The 16929-nt window shown below is 33.7% G+C and overlaps 2 protein-coding genes across 3 annotated transcripts in view; both read left to right on the forward strand.

Moving 5' to 3' along the window:
• LOC136978869 (ral GTPase-activating protein subunit alpha-1) overlaps positions 1 to 6708 on the forward strand; it is a 72712-nt gene extending 66004 nt beyond the window's left edge. The window contains exons 40-46 of the mRNA XM_067274691.1: positions 2140 to 2263; positions 2344 to 2502; positions 2571 to 2729; positions 2801 to 2928; positions 5282 to 5412; positions 5486 to 5617; positions 5705 to 6708. Of these exons, the coding sequence (XP_067130792.1) occupies positions 2140 to 2263; positions 2344 to 2502; positions 2571 to 2729; positions 2801 to 2928; positions 5282 to 5412; positions 5486 to 5617; positions 5705 to 5772 (901 nt within the window). The 3' untranslated portion in view covers positions 5773 to 6708. The remainder of the gene's footprint in view (positions 1 to 2139; positions 2264 to 2343; positions 2503 to 2570; positions 2730 to 2800; positions 2929 to 5281; positions 5413 to 5485; positions 5618 to 5704) is intronic.
• Positions 6709 to 11577: 4869 nt separating this feature from the next.
• On the forward strand, positions 11578 to 16597 carry LOC136978844 (juvenile hormone acid O-methyltransferase-like). Of its 2 annotated transcripts, XM_067274663.1 has the most exons (6): positions 11612 to 11651; positions 13737 to 13781; positions 15264 to 15557; positions 15831 to 16038; positions 16103 to 16256; positions 16337 to 16597. In XM_067274663.1, the coding sequence occupies exons 3-6, from the start codon at positions 15271 to 15273 to the stop codon at positions 16510 to 16512; spliced, it is 825 nt and encodes a 274-aa protein (XP_067130764.1). In that variant the 5' UTR covers positions 11612 to 11651; positions 13737 to 13781; positions 15264 to 15270; the 3' UTR covers positions 16513 to 16597. The 2 variants fall into 2 exon arrangements, with proteins under 2 accessions (XP_067130765.1, XP_067130764.1); XM_067274664.1 differs by lacking the exon at positions 13737 to 13781 and having other exon boundaries at positions 11578 to 11651.
• Positions 16598 to 16929: the final 332 nt, after the last annotated feature.

Here is a 16929-nt window from a genome sequence, read left to right on the forward strand (position 1 = left end):
TACCACGATGGTTGGAAGGCGTCAGCTGGAGTGATGTGGGGAATCATGTCGGACTTGTGGTATACCGCAAACCGTGGTCTTCCGGCGATTTCTGTATCCGCATATCCAGAAATGTTATTGTCTGGTTCCGCTCCTTTTCCCAAGTGAATTTGATGGTGGGATAAACGCTTGATAATCGCTGCATAAATCGGATGAATTCTTCCTCTGAATTTCCCCATACTACTAGGATGTCGTCAACAAAATTCGCCAACGAAAATCTTCCGTTATCGGTTTGGAACGTTCGGCACGTGCCTCTTTCAAATTTGTTCTTTCCACATTCACCTGAAGACGACGATCGTAATTTTTCGTCGAAAGTACTTGCAATAAAAAGAAGAATCTACGTTAACGCTGAACTCAGTGCTACTTATCAGAAGTATATGCAACTTTGGCGTGAGTTAACTTTTATTATTTTCTACAAGGCAAAGACAGTTCCATCAGCGGGGAAAGTGATGGCCTCGGTTTTTTGGGATGCTAAAGGCATCATCTTTATTGACTACCTAGAAAGAGGAAAGACCATCAATGCTGTCTATTACTGTGAACTTTTGGAAAAACTGAAGAAAGAAATTGAAGAAAAGAGGCCACACTTGAAGAAGAAAAAGGTTCTGTTCCACCACAATAATGTACCTGCACATTCCGCTAGAATCACTGAACAAAAGAGAAACGAACTTCGCTTCCAATTAGTTCCACATCCACCGTACTCACCTGGTTTGGCCCCTAGTGACTTCCACCTTTTTCCAAACTAAAAAGATTTTTTGGCTGGAAAGAGAACGAAGAGCGAATACTCTATCTCTGAAGAGAACGAGTATTTTGCACACCTTGACAAATCAACCTATTGTGATGGCATAAAAAAGCTAGAACATCACTGGAATAAGTGCATTGCTAACAAAGAAGACTACATTGAAAAATAAAAAAGTTTTAATATTATTTTGCTTGTTGTTCTGTTTGAGGCCACGAACTTTCTGAAAGGCCCTCTAATCTTGCCAATTTTGATGGACAATGATCTGTGATTTGTTGTTGGTGAGAGTATCACGACACTCTCCAGATGATGTCTAGATTTTTGTTTATATAACTATATTCTTGTACTTCATACTTTATCTCCCTTTGTTTTTTAGTATGTGTAGTGTATACAGCTTAGATTAAACTGTGTGTTCAAACCACGCAGTTGCTTTTTCACTCTACTCCACTGTCACACCCTGCATTTATCACAACATATGTCTCTCTAACTGCAAATTTTCATCTTCAGATGGCTTTCAGAAGTATACCAAAATATTGCCATAGAATTAAAGTCATGTTTTCAAAAACTTCAACAACAACGATCCACTTTCCAGTCAAAACTCTCTTGCTCCCATTATAAGTGTCAGAGAGGGATGGGAAGAAATGTAATGACTTTAAATGGATCCATGCTGGACCAAAAATAACACAATAAGCAATTTCTCCCTCTCATGGAGTGTACAATTTCCTCTGTTTAAATTATTTTGAATATACTGCCTCCTCACTTTAAGAAAATTTGATTTTATGATGTGACACGAGTGTTTTTTTTTTATTAAATTAAAATTTACGAATTAATTTAAGTAAAATTATGAAATTTTTTTTATATGACGTAGCTAATTACATAATTAATTTTATGTGAAGTTTTTTGTAAGAAGTGAATAAAATGCTTTTTTAATAAAAAATTTATATACTTGTGTGTAAAATGGTCTTAGATACACCTGGCTGAATTACATAATGGAAAGAGGAAACACAGAGACCTTAATAGGTCATAATTGGTCAGGGAATCACAGATAGAATTACCAGTATGGACCCTGCAGTTAGATAATAAAAATGGAAATTTATTGTATATGATTTATGAATTGATCCTTACAGTTATAATCTAAATTATGTGTTTATTCCAAATTTTTAATTGAAGCGATGTGCAGTCTGCCCGACTTAAGGAAATTGCAGAGTTGAATTCCACTCTGTATTGCATTTCTTTTAAGTTATAAATTTATTAAATTTGGCATGAAATGTCAGCATTGCTGACCTCCAATTCAGAATATCTTTGTTATGACTTTTTCTATTTTTTAATTTCTTATTTAGTGATAAATGTTAAATATATTACAGTCGCGAAACACACAAAATAGCTGTGATATACGTTGCTGAAGGTCAGGAAGACAAAAACTCTCTTCTTCTGAACAGTGGAGGAAGTCAGGCGTTTGAAGAATTTGTGGCCGGCTTAGGTTGGGAGGTCAGAAATCTTTTGTACCAGAGAGAATTTCTTGTTTATATTAATAAATTTTAAAAAATTGTAATTTAATTCTTTCGTAGGTCGACTTGGAAACCCATACTGGTTTTATGGGTGGTTTACAGAGAAACAAAAGTACGGGCGACAGCGCTCCTTACTATGCAACTTCTTTTCTGGAAGTGATCTTTCACGTGTCAACTCGAATGCCGACGTCATCGGATGAAACCTCGATCACAAGAAAAGTATTTGTACAAACTTTTTTCCATCTCTTCGAATCCTAAGATGTTTCTTAAAATATTTTCTAATTTAGTTGTGTCATCTCGGTAATGACGAAGTGCACATTGTCTGGTCAGAACACACGAGAGATTACAGACGTGGCATCATAGCCACCGAATTTTGTGACGTTCTGATTGTCATCTATCCATTACCAAATCAATTATATAGAATTCAGATATCCAGAAAACCAGAAGTAAGACTTGTTAAATGTTTCTTATAAATAATTTTAAGAAAATTGAAATTAATATAAATATTTTATTTCAGATTCCTTATTTTGGACCTCTTTTCAATGGTGCTATAATTGATCAAAAAGTACTCTCCGGTCTGGTACGTGCAACCGCCGTTAATGCTAGTAGAGCAAAACGTGCATTAATACCACTATATCAAAATTTGTATCCTTTGAAAAAATTTAATTAATTTTCTAACTTCTGGTCATTTTCCTCTATATGTTAAGAATTTTAAGGAGGCTACAAACATTTGATATTTGCAGAATGCCGAGCAAACATTTTGCCAATGCAGAGTAGTGTGGACGATCTACTCACGGTTAATACAGGGTAATTTTTAATTCATGCAAAATTTCAAACTTTAACAACTCAACTATCTGATATAAAAAGAAAATTCAAAAAGCATATTATACAGAATTTATTGCCGTTTAATAAATTAGGTTTTCAAAATGACTATCTTTACTTGCAATAATAGTTTTTAACTGATTTTTGAAACATTCAATAACACTAATAAAGATCTTTCTTGGAATCACCATTATTTATTTTTTTATCACATTTATTAACTCTTCAGTAGTTGTAGGAGCATTGTGATACGAGTATACTCTGTCATGGAGTGACTACTCCATGCCACCACTAGCATATTTTTTATAATGTAATCCAATTATACACATCTCAAACATGCTGTAAAGACTTTTGAACACTTGCTTTGTGCAATGGGGTCTCGCACCATCTTGTACAAACCTAGCATGACAATGTTTATGCCCAACAAGCATTTTGGGATAAAATTTCTTTTCCAATAATTCAATACAAGCATACCTCGCCTTACATTGGTAATTGGTTCCAGGAGAGGTGACATAAATCAAAAAACGACGTAAGTCGAATTTACTTGCGTAGTTATGATGTAAGTCGAAACTGCGGTGGAAAATGCTAATAATGAGCACTTAAAGACCGCTAAATAAGACGACAACACAGAAACACAGATGTTTTCGTGTTTCGTTCTTTAGGATTTATGATGATTATATTAACATTTACTGTAAATGTACATATTTTAATATGATTTTATGTGCTTTTAACGCTTTTCTAGTGATATTACGACTTCAATATTTGTGGCAGACGGATGTAAAGTCGAATAAAATGACTTATACTTGATTTTTATTTTTCTATATAGTTTTTTGACAAACGACGTATAATCGAGACCAACGTAACTCAAAACGATGTAACTCGAGGTATACCTGCATATGCAGAAGAAGTAACATTCTTTCTGAAGAAGAATGGTCCAATAACCCCACTAGAACTGATAGCACACCAATTGAAGAATTAGAAGTTTGATGATAATTCTTTACAATAAACACATGTTCTAAAGTGAGTGCCACCATTTTGCAAATGACTGTTAACATTAATTAAACATTGACATCAAAAATGTAAACATTGTACTATATATTAATTTTTGAATTTTATTTTTATCTCATTCAGTTGAAAAGTTATTAAAGTTTAAAGTTTTGCGTAAATTAAAAATCACCCTGCATTTGGTATTTGTCATGTCCCACTCCTCATTGGTTTATCGTGCCAAGTAAAAGGGGATGAATAGGCAATTATTCAGTAAATGCCAAATGTAGAATACTAGATTTTGCAGTTGTCTACTTTTATTGATTGCTCGATTGGTCAAATTATAACCAAGTTATGGCTTGACAAATCCATTTATCATCTATCCACATATTTAATTTAGCAGTTTGGACTAGATAGGCAATTGAGTCACCATCTTGTATTAAGTTTATTAATTTAGAATAGTTGGGGAGAAAAGATTGATTCTGAATGGGCTTAGTTTACTCTGTAACATAGGTAACTGCAAAATTTCTAAAAGTTTAATATTCTGGATTTCTTATCAGTTTTTATAAAATAATATACAAAGTATGTAACAATACTAAAGCATACTTTTGAAGTTGGCCAAAAGCTGTAAATGTCTGCATATTGTGATTGAGGGTGGATTAACAAGAGCATATGCCATTAGGTGTGCAGATAAGTAATTTGTTAGGATACTCAATAAAATTCTTGGGCCAGTTTATGCTAATTGATGCAATCAAATGCTTTGCAGAACAATTTGACTGAAGCAGATGTTATGCTAGGGCTAATATTATCATCTTAGACTTCAGTAGATAAGATATTTGATTGCTTTTAATATCTGACAGATGCCATTGTGCTGCAAGCACAATGCTGAATTCTTTCAAGACATTCAAATGAAACCTGCAGTATGTCATGCATTAAATAGAATGGCACTTTTCTTGAATTTGGAACTAAATATTTACCTATGGATTCTAAAGCCATTCTGGTAACATACATCCTACAATAATCCAAAATGCAAGGAAAACTTACTATTTCTAAGCACAAAATGTTTTTTTTTATTTTAGTTAAATTAGATCACTTGATGAATGGTCCATGTACTAAAATAAGTTATTCCCGTTTAAAATTAAAAAGCAATTTAATTATTTGTTTGGGACATTTTTTTTTTGACAATTTGACAAAGTTATGAAGAAAGATCCAGATCATTAGAAACGATTGTGCAGAACCATAAAGATCCGACGACTTTCGAACAGTTTGCTTCTTGCGTGTATTGTCCCGCTCCCATCAAGATGCATTTACGCAATAGAGAAATGGGTATCATTATAATTATTTTATTTTTAGGTTTTTATCCATATTTATGAATAAAAATCTTAAAATATCTTTACAGATAATTCCATTCATGGAGCAGATTACTTTGCTCACGGCACGTCAAATTTGGCAGCGGCCCTTCTTGACTCTCACGGGAAAAGTTCCAGTTACAGTCCGAACATAAGAAACAGACCCATGAGTCTTTCTTCTGGTAATTATATACATAATTTTTATATTAAAATTTATGATGTAAGCCAGATCAATACCGAGACCTAACGAAAAGTTATTTTGGGTTTAGAGAGACCTCTTTCTGGTTCGCACTCCGATTCTTCGCCGACATTCCCTTCGGACAAAGTGACGCATTAGTCCACCATTTCCTCGTATACAAAAAGAAATTTTAGTTAACGTAAATGCTATTTTTTGACGACAAGTGCAATTGTTAAAAACAAAACTGTTCGTACCAGAGAGAAATAATCAAGTTATCGAAGTTGAAAATTACACTAGAAGATTTCTATCGGGTACAAATTAATAATACTAATCTCGACGAAACGTAAGTGGTCTTCGTAAGTGTTTCGACTCTAGCATCGTCTGGCAACGTACTTACCAAGGTTGTTATTTGAATGTTTTATGAATTTTTACGCTTCCATTCTGAATATATGTATATAAATCAGTTACAAATTTACAAAATTATTTGTACATAATGTAGTTAAAAGAATGAGGTATTTGTAAAATCACAAACGTTTTCATTCAAAAGGAAATTATATCGATCATCCATATTATTAAATTACAGTTCATCTTTCTTCCCCATTAATGAATTGCACAAAACAGAGTTACCTGTACGAAAATCAAATCCCCGTAAATTAGAATGTGGACGTAAGGTTTCGTAATCGACATTTGATTCTTTTTAATTTAATAATTTATCCAAAAAGAATTAGACTTTTTGGTTTTGAGAAAAGCACAGTCTGAAATAAGTCAATTGTTTTTTTCCTTTCCCTTCATGCTGTACAAAAAAGCTGTACATAAATATTTTTCTTAAATCTTGCACCGAATTCCAAATCCCGCCAACTATAAAATAAGCTTAATCCTGTTGAAAGGTTGTTGCGTTGCTTATGTAAAAAAAAAACAAAAAAGACCTTTATGATTGTGATATATAGTTTTTATAAAAACTTGAAAACGTGAAACTTGTTACTGGTTTTGTTAAGTATTACGAATAACTAATCAATTTACAAAGAATCCATTGAATTATTATTTGATTTGTTTATAAAAATTGTCTATGCAGAATAAATGATTTTTGCTGCTTTATCGAGTATTTAATGTGTTATGCAAACGGTCCTGCCATTAACGGCTTTGCTTTGTTAATTAGCATAAAGTCTTACCTGTACTACAGAACAATATTATTCATATTTTAGCCATATAGTAAGTTCTTGATTGTGTTTTTATGCACAGAATAGAGTATAATAGCTAAATTACAAACTGAAGTTTTGTTTGGAGAAATACAAATTGGATCTTTTAAGGGAAGTTTTTTGAAATTCATGGCATAAACTTAATTGAATTCATGGATTAAGTTTATCCCGGATCCTGAAACCACACAACCCACCGGTGAGATAAATTATTAGTGTGCTGCACACCCCTTTACTTAAAGTTTACTATTGCTCTTGCAATAAAAGGGTTGGATGGGTGTTTGATTTAGTCACTTGTTACAGACATTTCACAACTGAGTTTGAACCAAATGTATGACCTAATTTTGATGCCTGTTATCAAAGTATTTTTTTTTATTCACTGTTGACTTTTGTACATGGTACTGTTATTAATCCAAATTCTCTACCTTCCCCAAAACTACGATACTATTCTCCCACTTGTATAGTAGTTGCAATTTTCATATTGTATTGCAGCGAGATTGAAAAGGAAGAGACTACAATGACGAATCAATTGTACCATCAATAATCTAGTATGGTGGGAATAGTCAAGGAAGATATGAAGAGAGTTAGATATACAGGAACAAAAGAGACAGGAGAGAATAATAAAAAAATAAAAAATAAACGAAAAGGAACAGAGTTCGAGAAAAGGATCGTGGCTGAAAAGTCAGAACCAGGACAACATTGTATGATTCAGTAATGACAAATCTGAAAGTACAAATCATGACGAATTTGAATATTAAACGCAGTAATGGGATGAAGCTACAAGTTAATACAAGATCATTATAGGATGATAAAAAAGATAGGCGAATTATATTTGAATATAGTAATAAAATAATGAAACGGAGATAAAGATAGGAGCTGTACGTTTGAAATTGTAATTAACAATAGAGTTCGATTAAACGATAAGAATCTAAGAGTTAAGTATCACATCTATATCGGAGTATTCGTCAGGCGTCTATATTGGATAAGTGGAATATAGAACCAGTATACATTAGAACGTCAATAATTAGTGCGTACAAATTACATGGAATAAAAACATAATAATGTTGCAAGAGCGTCAGCTCATTAACGCTAGTATCTTCACGAAAGAAGTTACATAGTAATCGAATGAATCGGAAAAGGGGAATATGTTAAAAGGCACTATGAAGATAACGAACGTCAAATCATACAGTAATAGAATAAATGTCGGATGGCCGTGCGTCGTGTAGGTGTGACACGATGTATCTGGTGGTAGACTTACTGGTGTCCTGCTTGTGGCAGTACGTAGCCGAGGTCAGGAGAGATGAACTAGTTAAGTTACTTAAGTAGGTAATGGGGGTTGCGTAATAGTAACTGGGGGATTCGACGGCTTGATGTGGGTCCTAGAATTGTTCTGCAGCTGTGTTATTAATCCAAATTCTCTACCTTCCCCAAAACTACGATACTATTCTCCCACTTGTATAGTAGTTGCAATTTTCATATTGTATTGCAGCCTCCAAATATTGCATCCATTTCCCTAGAAAATCTGGGTGAGATAAATTTTTTTTAAGGTCTACATCTTCTCTCAATCATTTTTACCTTACCTAAGTGCAGGTAGCTTCTCAAAGTGTACTCCTGGTATTTTCTTTTGTAGCAATTTTCATTCACATGGCCTCTTCAAATATTAATAGAAAAGACTTAGTGGATCCAGATCCCTTGCTACACTTGTTCGTATTGATTTTGCAGAATTAACTAACCTTACAGGGTTCTGTTGTCCGATTCATAATGATCGCAGTATATACATATATGATGCATATTTAAATTTCACTTTTTGACACATCGGACAAGATTAAAAAGTACATAATGTAATTCCTAATTCTAAAGTACCCAATTCTTTGATAATTTTGTTACGTAGTGTAGTTGTACGCCACCTTTTTTTTAATCATAGTTTTCAAAAAATCTAGATTTCAGCTTGTAGTAAGTGAATTTGATGACATCTTTCAAAGATGGGTGATACTTGATTTTTCAAAACTGACCATCTTGAAATCTGCGTATATTCTGTGATACTATTTACAGTAAGTGTGGATTTTGAGAAATGACATCTGCATCTGTTAATTCTTTTCCAGCCCAGTAATTGATTTTAATTTTGTAGATCTGTAAAAAGATCTGTCACATATCTACCTAAGACTCATTGAAATCATTTGAGCGTGATGGCTCTACTGTCAATAAAACTCTGGAAGCATTTATTTGGTAATTAAGACCATTACTTTTTTCTATGGCAGAATAGTTAGTTTCAGCATAGGTAAACATGTAAGACTGATAACCAAGACCTGGTCGCGTTGACAAGATTAGTTGAGGATAACCCTACTTCCATTAGTGCAAAGTTTGAAGGGAAAGCTCCAGTCAGGCACTTGGTGAATTGAGTTAGTACAATCTTTATTAGTGCTTGATAAGATCTGTCCATCCAAAGGCTGCATAATTAGGAATGTAAGCCCAGAAATGTTTCACCATTGCTCTTCAAGAAATTCCTGTAATGTAGCATTGTCAAGAAAAAGAAATTGGTATGCCATTTAATTAAATAAAGATTAATTTTAAGAAGATAACCTGGACAAGACTACAATCACTCTGCAACTGCACAGCATCGAGGATATTGTCTCGAATGAATTCTCCAGGAGCAAAGCTACGGTAGTGAAGACACAAACTAAATTTCAGTTCCACCTCTTCTAGACCTAAAAAAATTTTAAGAATTTATGTATTAAGTTAAACATATTTTAACAATACCGAGAAGCTTTGGGTACAACCAACGAATATTCCATTACCTATTCTTTGGCTGCGCCAGAGTTGTCATAAATTAATAAGTGCCAGGGCACAAAGAATTACTTATTATTCCTTCACTTAGAAAAATATTTGTCAGTTTTTACTTATACAAAGTTTTAAACAAAATATTACAATTCCTTCCAATTAAAAAGCCTGAAATCAACACTACCACATGGGGACCCTAATTCAAATTTGCCTGTGCCCCATGAAGCTGTAATGTATCACTGGTGATGACAAACCTTAATGGATTCTGTTCATTTGATGATAGTTTTTTTTTTATTATTATTTATCCGAGGATGATTAGATGCTTTTCGCGGAAACTTTTAGGTCCCCCACTTTCACATAGATCTAATTCGCGAGTCTTCTGTGGTAAACAATCGAGAATGGCTGTTAAATTAAGGTTAGAACAATTGACGTGAATTGCACTGTCTGACAAGGTTGAGATGCAACTACATTTACACGAATTAGGACAATTGGTGGGCCAATCGATTAGTTCATTTAACTTGAAAATATGGCCAATTTGCTTTAATTTAGTCATATTGAAAACAAAGAATGCAAATTGTAGAGGGTCTTCAGCTCTTCATCGAGACACTCCAGAGGATTTCATCCAGCATCAGGATCTCCAATATCTTCAAATGGCGCAGAGTGTGGTTTAAATTAGAAATTCGGTTAGAAAAAGATGAAGTCTTTTTAATTCGGACAAATCTTTGGAAGATGCGGCATATAATTTGTGAATTTTATTACTTTCCAACATTAATTCTTCTAAAGCTTCGACTTTTTCGAAATGGTCGCCATCGATAGACCTGGCTTATGATTCGTGAACATCGCGTAATTTAAGTTGTTGTTCAATAAAATTATCTAAAAATTAAAATAAACGGAGAAATATTATCATTTTTAATATTAGTATAATATTTAGAAAGGTTTGGAAGAGGATAATTGGTGAAATATACAGAAATAAAGGTAAACTTCATTTATATGATGAAATTCAGCATTTTTAATGCTGGCTATTACAGTAGATTTATGAAAATCATTGATCAATGCAGATTTAAGTGGAAGAATTGACACAGAGCTTTCCTCTTTTCACTAAAATAAATTAATATTTGGGTTCTGGAGCAATTATTTTAATTAATAAAAAGACATTTAATTCCTAAATTTAAATACATTTGTCTTTTGTCCAGTGATCGTAATTAAACTACCCTTATTTGTGTTTTGATTTTTATGGACACTTAAACAGTGCGGTTTATTGAAGACTTGTTACAGATTTGGCAGCCTCGATACAGTATCAACACTGCATGTGAGAACCACTACAGAGAATTATGGTTGGCTGTTAAACTCGGTTAATTAAATCCGTCGTTTACATCTACAGAATGGGGCCACATTGAGCAATAACCACTGCATTACTTCAATAGTAGCATGAATATCTTATACAAATAAAATACTTAGTGCTTGCAGCGCCAAAAATGCCACAATAGCGAGTTTTGGTACTAATTTTTATTTAAATTTATGGATGGAAATATAAAATCTTAGTTGGTTTGGTTGGTTATGGCAATGCAACACGTGGGCCATCTGCCGAGGGGATGCCTCGTGTGGGAAATGAGAAACTGGCCCCCTATTTTGGAGTTACAAACGTGAAGGAAGCCTGGAAAACTCCACGCGGCCAGGCGTGAATCCACAACCAATGTTCGAAGGCCTTATCCACTCTGCCATAGCTGGGCACTAAGATCTCAGTAACATAAAATCATGTAATAATTACTGTATTTTTAATATTTGTTTTATTTTTACAAAAATTGAGTGATTATTTAGAGTGATATTGTACAAAGGTTAAAATTCTTATTTAGTACGTAGAAAACTAGGTCATTTAATAAAGAAAAATAAAACGTTTGCGCATTGAACAACACGGACGAAAGTTTTCATACGTTATTTTAATTATCACGTTACACATCTTACCCAATATAATCGTATAAAAATGCTGAGGTAACATGTATAAGTATTACTTTATTATATAATACTATCAACTAGGTTACTAATAAAGTTCTGCCATCATAATTAAAGGTAGGTTTTTAAACACTATAATTAAATATAATTATTATAGTTAGCCTATAATTTTAAAAACAAAGTGATCGTCAAATTTTGACTTTAATGTTTTTTTTTGCTAACAAAATAAAAACTTTAAGACTGATAAAAGGGGATCGTTAAGAAACAAACGGGCCAATCTACCTCTATATGTTCGAAGGGCATTGCTTAAAGATCCTAATTAATAGTCGTCGTAACGTTCATCATTTTAATGTTTACTTGCCCATGTTTGATATACTTTATTTAATTCAGCATTTCAGCATTTGAATTATTTAGAAATTCTTTTGGTTTACTGAAGATCAAATTATTCAAATTAATTATAATAACGAAACAATAAAATTGTTTTCTTGAAGGTAGGGTTTCCAGCTTTCAGAGTAACAAATTCTGAACACAATAGCGAGGTTGAGGCCGAAGTTTTCAACGCGAAAACGTGTACGTCGGACGTTCAGCGCCGCTTTTCTGTAAGTCTAGAAGTTTGACAATGGCGTTTGGAACGTCGAGCACGATTCCACTGACTTTTCAAACGCCATTGTCAAACTTCTAGGCTTACAGGAAGGCGGCGCTGAACGTCCGACGTACACGTTTTCGCGTTGAAAACTTCGGCCTCAACCTCGCTAATGTGAAAAAAATCACAAACTTGGAGAAAGTGACGAACAAAAGAAAAGCTACAATCTTAGGAAAATTTTCTCCTTTCCTTACGTCGATTAGAGGGGGGAATTTTTAATTCCTTGACAGGATGCTCTAGGGCCCTCGCGTATGTGAGTGGCAGTTCTGGAGGCAAAGAAAGACGTGTTTACAAAAACCGTTTATTTGAGTGAAAATGCTTACATCGATGTAGGATAGTTTTCAGAGAGGATGGAGTTTCGACGCTGTTGCGGGTTTTCTCTTCCAGTCAGTCTCTCTCTTTTCCTTTTCCTTCGATGGAGCAGCTCCCGGGCGGCGGTAAGTGTACGTTTGGAGAAAGCAAGTTCAATAAAGGTGAGTCGAGCTCCTCTCGCTATCAGCAGAGGAATAGCGAAGAATAGAGGAGGAATCTCTCGAACGAGTAGATTAAACTCCTGAATCGATAGGTTGGTCGAACGGGCGGATTTAGTCATCCCTCATTTCCTTTGTTCTTTAATTTATTTCTCTTTATTCTTTATGAGCGACGATATCAAAATCCATTATCGCCGGCTCGACACTTATGTAACTGTTTTCTCGTTGTTAATTTTATCATAAAATACGAACTATTCCCGGGCCTTACAAAAGCGTATCTTTATGATATATCAGCTTATTCTGATATCTAAGAACGATATAAGCCTATCTTTATCAAATGTTTCCAAGATTGATTAGCTAAGCTTTCAAGATGGGCCTTAAAACATGCCCGTCACGAGTTCGTCCGGTTCCAAAATGGCGTCGACTGGGTCTGACATATCTGAAATTTGCCGCCCATGTAAAATTTCAAGGGCTGCTGCTCGGGATGCCCAGAGAGGTAGACTGAGGCCTTAAGTGCCTTGGTCTTTCAAAATACTTTTTAAAAATTAATTTATGAAAAAAAAATCTTTAACATTATACTATTCAGCTCATAAAAGATAAAAGTCTTAAACGTTTGCAACGTACAACAATAGTTTTATCTAATAGATATAGGTAAATACACAAAGATTCGACTGTTATTTTATCACATACTCCACCGTTATCGAATAGGGTTTATATAACGTAAAATACAGTAGATAACATTGAAAAAGTAAAATGTATAAATTTTAGGGGCCATTTTTTGATCGATTTCCATACTCCAGACACATTTAAGGCTCTCGTAAAAGCAAGGCACGGTAGAAATGACGATGCTGAGAGGGCCTAGACATAAAATACTCAAATTTTTAACCTTAAACATGAGCTTACAGTTTGATAATTGAAAGTTTGTATAAGAAGATAATTTTTGCCCTTTAGATATTTAGAATTTCTCGTGTAAAATAATTTCAAATAAATGCCGAGGGTCACTTCTATATCATTTACAAACTGATAATTTAATCAGATTAAAATCGTATGTTTTAAGTGTTAAATATAAAACTAACTTCTTTGAAATAGGTGCTGTGCACTGCAATAAAAAGAATTAGCAGTAAACCTTTAAAGGTTAGTAAAATTATAATATATATATATATATATGGATATCAACTGAAATGAATAAATTTAAATATAATTCTGCTTTAAAATTTTGAAAACGTCTTTAGAATTTTGCTTTAAATTAAATTAATTTGATTCTATTTTTTTTTTTTTTTTTTTTACATTATAACGAGTATACGACGTATAAATTCAAAGTTTATGCTAAAATATAAAGTTAATAGTAGTTATTATGAGTAGTTAAATTATTATAATGATAATATTAACCTCCTCGGCCGTGCCGCCGCTTATTTAAAACGTAATTCGCTACGACTCTTGCTAATCCGACTGTTACTTGTGCAGAGGGATGCATTTATTGCACCCCTCTGCGCAATAAATGGCTTTACCTGTTCCCTTCGGTAATGATTCTTTTTGAAGGCAAGCGAGCAAATTGCGTGACCCATTACTGTACACCGAATGAAACCACAGTAAACAGAAAAACAAGATGTGTGACGTGACTAATATTTTCGCAGAAACGGAAGCGCATAGGCGATCAACCACATGGGAGGATGCCGCTAATTGAGAGGTCGGTTTAGCAAGAGTGTGCTGTACTGAATTATTTTGCTGTTACCGAAACCGAAACTGGCAAAAAAGGCACCGTTACGATAGCTCGAAATGAAGCGGTTAAGGCCTTTTAGGCCGAAAATAAACGAAAACCTGAATTTGACGTACTGTACGAAGGTCAACTTTAGAATATTAAAGTATTATTGCCCACTAGTATGTGGGGAACCGAGTGGATAAAACCACTGAACACTGGTAGTTGGTCGCGGGTCGGCGCCTGACCACATTTCTGACATGTAAAGAAGACCCGGAAAACCGGGGTTTTCTTCACATGTCAACACCTAAATAGGGGTCATTTTCCCGTAGAAAGTCCTCCTTGGCAGATCACCCGCGTGTTGAGTAGCCGAATCCCCCAAAAACCGATCTAAACCGAGCAGTGGCACCCGCAGGTTATAAAAAAGGGGTGGGCACGAGCTATAAAAAAGAGCGTCGTACATTATGCAAAAAGCTTCAAACTCTATGATTCAACGTCGGATCCACGCTTGCACTCGGGGCTAACTCGGCCTCGAAAACAAGGAATGGGATTTTGGTCAACATGTACTGTATGGGTCATTGGACAAATATCGTTCATTAGTTTCTTTTATATTTGCAGAATAGGTTAAAAGTCACAAATTTTCTTGCTTAGGTCCCTCTTGAGAATTGGAAATAGGAAACCGAGAAAAAAAAAGGAGAGCACATTCCCCAATGCGTGGGCGCCCCGAAAGCCAAGTATTACATACAAGTCCGAAAGTCCAGGATGACTTGTATAATCGAACAAATTTCTATTTAAATTTAACTGTATTTTATATTTAATCATCAAATAGTTATAGTTATAATTAAAACTCTTCATTCTTCATTTGTAAATACTTTTGTTAAGATAATATATTTTAATTTAGGAAATTTAATCAATTTTAGTCTCAAAATGGAAGGAGATCCCGAAGAATACGAAAAATATTATCCTAATTTTTACGTCGAGCTCATTGCCAAAACATTAGAATGTCATCTACCTTTAATGCAATGGTCCAACGAAGATATTTTATTGGACATCGGATGCGGTTCAGGAAAAGTTACAAAGCAAATATTGCTACCAAAATGTCCAAAAATTAAAAAAATCGTAGCTATCGATGCAGTTTCTAAAGCTATAGACTTCGCCAAAATTAAATATCCCCACGATAAAATTGAATACAAGAATCAAAATATTATGGAAAGGTGAGGATAATCTTATTTATTTATTTATTAACAAGAGACATCAATACGTTAAGGTTATACGGCAGTTACAATTAAGCCCATTGCGGTGTGTCGGGCAGAATCACACATTATGGGCATAATGTGTGATTCTGCAGCGTGGGAAATAGACTAACCATTAAAGAATACGATCGATTGGGGGAATATTTTGTAAGGAAATTATAGATTTAATTTTATCAAAACAATTGCATACATTCAATACATAACAATTTGTGTTAATTTTATATACGTTTTCAGAATTGATGTAGAAGACGAAAAGAAATACGATAAAATGTTTTCATCATACGTCTTTCACTACTTCAATGATTACGATAAATTATTTTCCAATATTTCATTACTTTTAAAACCGGGAGGATATTTTACATTCTTGACAATTGCAAAAGGTCCACAGATATCAACTAGAAAAGCATTAGCAGAGGCCAGCCATTTAAAACCGTACCTTAAGGTGAAGAATTTTTTTTAAATAAAATGAATAATTTCGCATTAAATACATATATTTTAATTTTTAGTCCGAAGAGATTCTCCAAGCCATTCCACCGACTCAAGACTGGGAGGACGTGGAAAGCGAATTAACAAAACTTATTTCCAAATACGATTTGAATGCCATAAAGTGTGTTTACGAAGAATTTCATATACGTTTTCCAAGCAGAGATCATTTCATGAGTAAGATTTTTAAGGTTTTTTTTTTCTTTTCTTTTCTTTTGGATCGAAATATAATTTGTACATTTTAAATATTTGTACAGAATTTATGGAAATAGTGATGCCAGAACAAATTTTCAAAGAGATTCCACCAGAAACCAAAAAGAAAATATGGAATCAAACGGAAACTCTCTTCTTTAAGAACGGTGTTAGAGAAGAAGGTGATAAGATTATATTTCCCAATGGAATCTTGAGTGTTTTTGGACAAAAACGAAATTAAATTATTGTAATTTTCGTGTCGTTGTCTATAACAGTTTAAAATTATGTTTTTCACTATTTAAAATAAAAGCTGGCCCAAAAATATACTTACCAAGTTTAATGCTTTATTACAACTGAACACAGCAAAGCTCTCGATCAGTGCTCTGACTTCTGAAGAATCTTCTAGTTATGGCTTCAACTACAGTCACAAGTTTAATTTTTTTAATTATAAGTTTTAAAGATAAAAAAAACGTGTGGTAATAATACGTGACTTTTGAATTGTTGTCAGACGCTCATATATTGCGTTACCGTATTCTATCAATCCAATTCAATGTATCGATACTATTGATATAGGCTTTATATTTAAGAAAAATAGTTTATTTATAAAAATATTGACCAAGAAGAATATTTTCTAAGATGGCACCCTCTGAAAAGTAAC

The sequence above is a fragment of the Centruroides vittatus genome, unplaced genomic scaffold (assembly GCF_030686945.1).
Source record: "Centruroides vittatus isolate TY-2023 unplaced genomic scaffold, ASM3068694v2 contig_559, whole genome shotgun sequence".
NCBI lineage: Eukaryota > Metazoa > Arthropoda > Arachnida > Scorpiones > Buthidae > Centruroides > Centruroides vittatus.

Coding starts and splice junctions, on each gene's coding strand:
- LOC136978844 (XM_067274664.1), top strand. CDS start 15,271: ATGGAAGGAGATCCCGAAGAATACGAAAAATATTATCCTAATTTTTAC. Junction 15,558..15,830: donor AATCAAAATATTATGGAAAG/GTGAGGATAATC, acceptor ATACGTTTTCAG/AATTGATGTAGAAGACGAAA. Junction 16,257..16,336: donor AAGCAGAGATCATTTCATGA/GTAAGATTTTTA, acceptor ATATTTGTACAG/AATTTATGGAAATAGTGATG.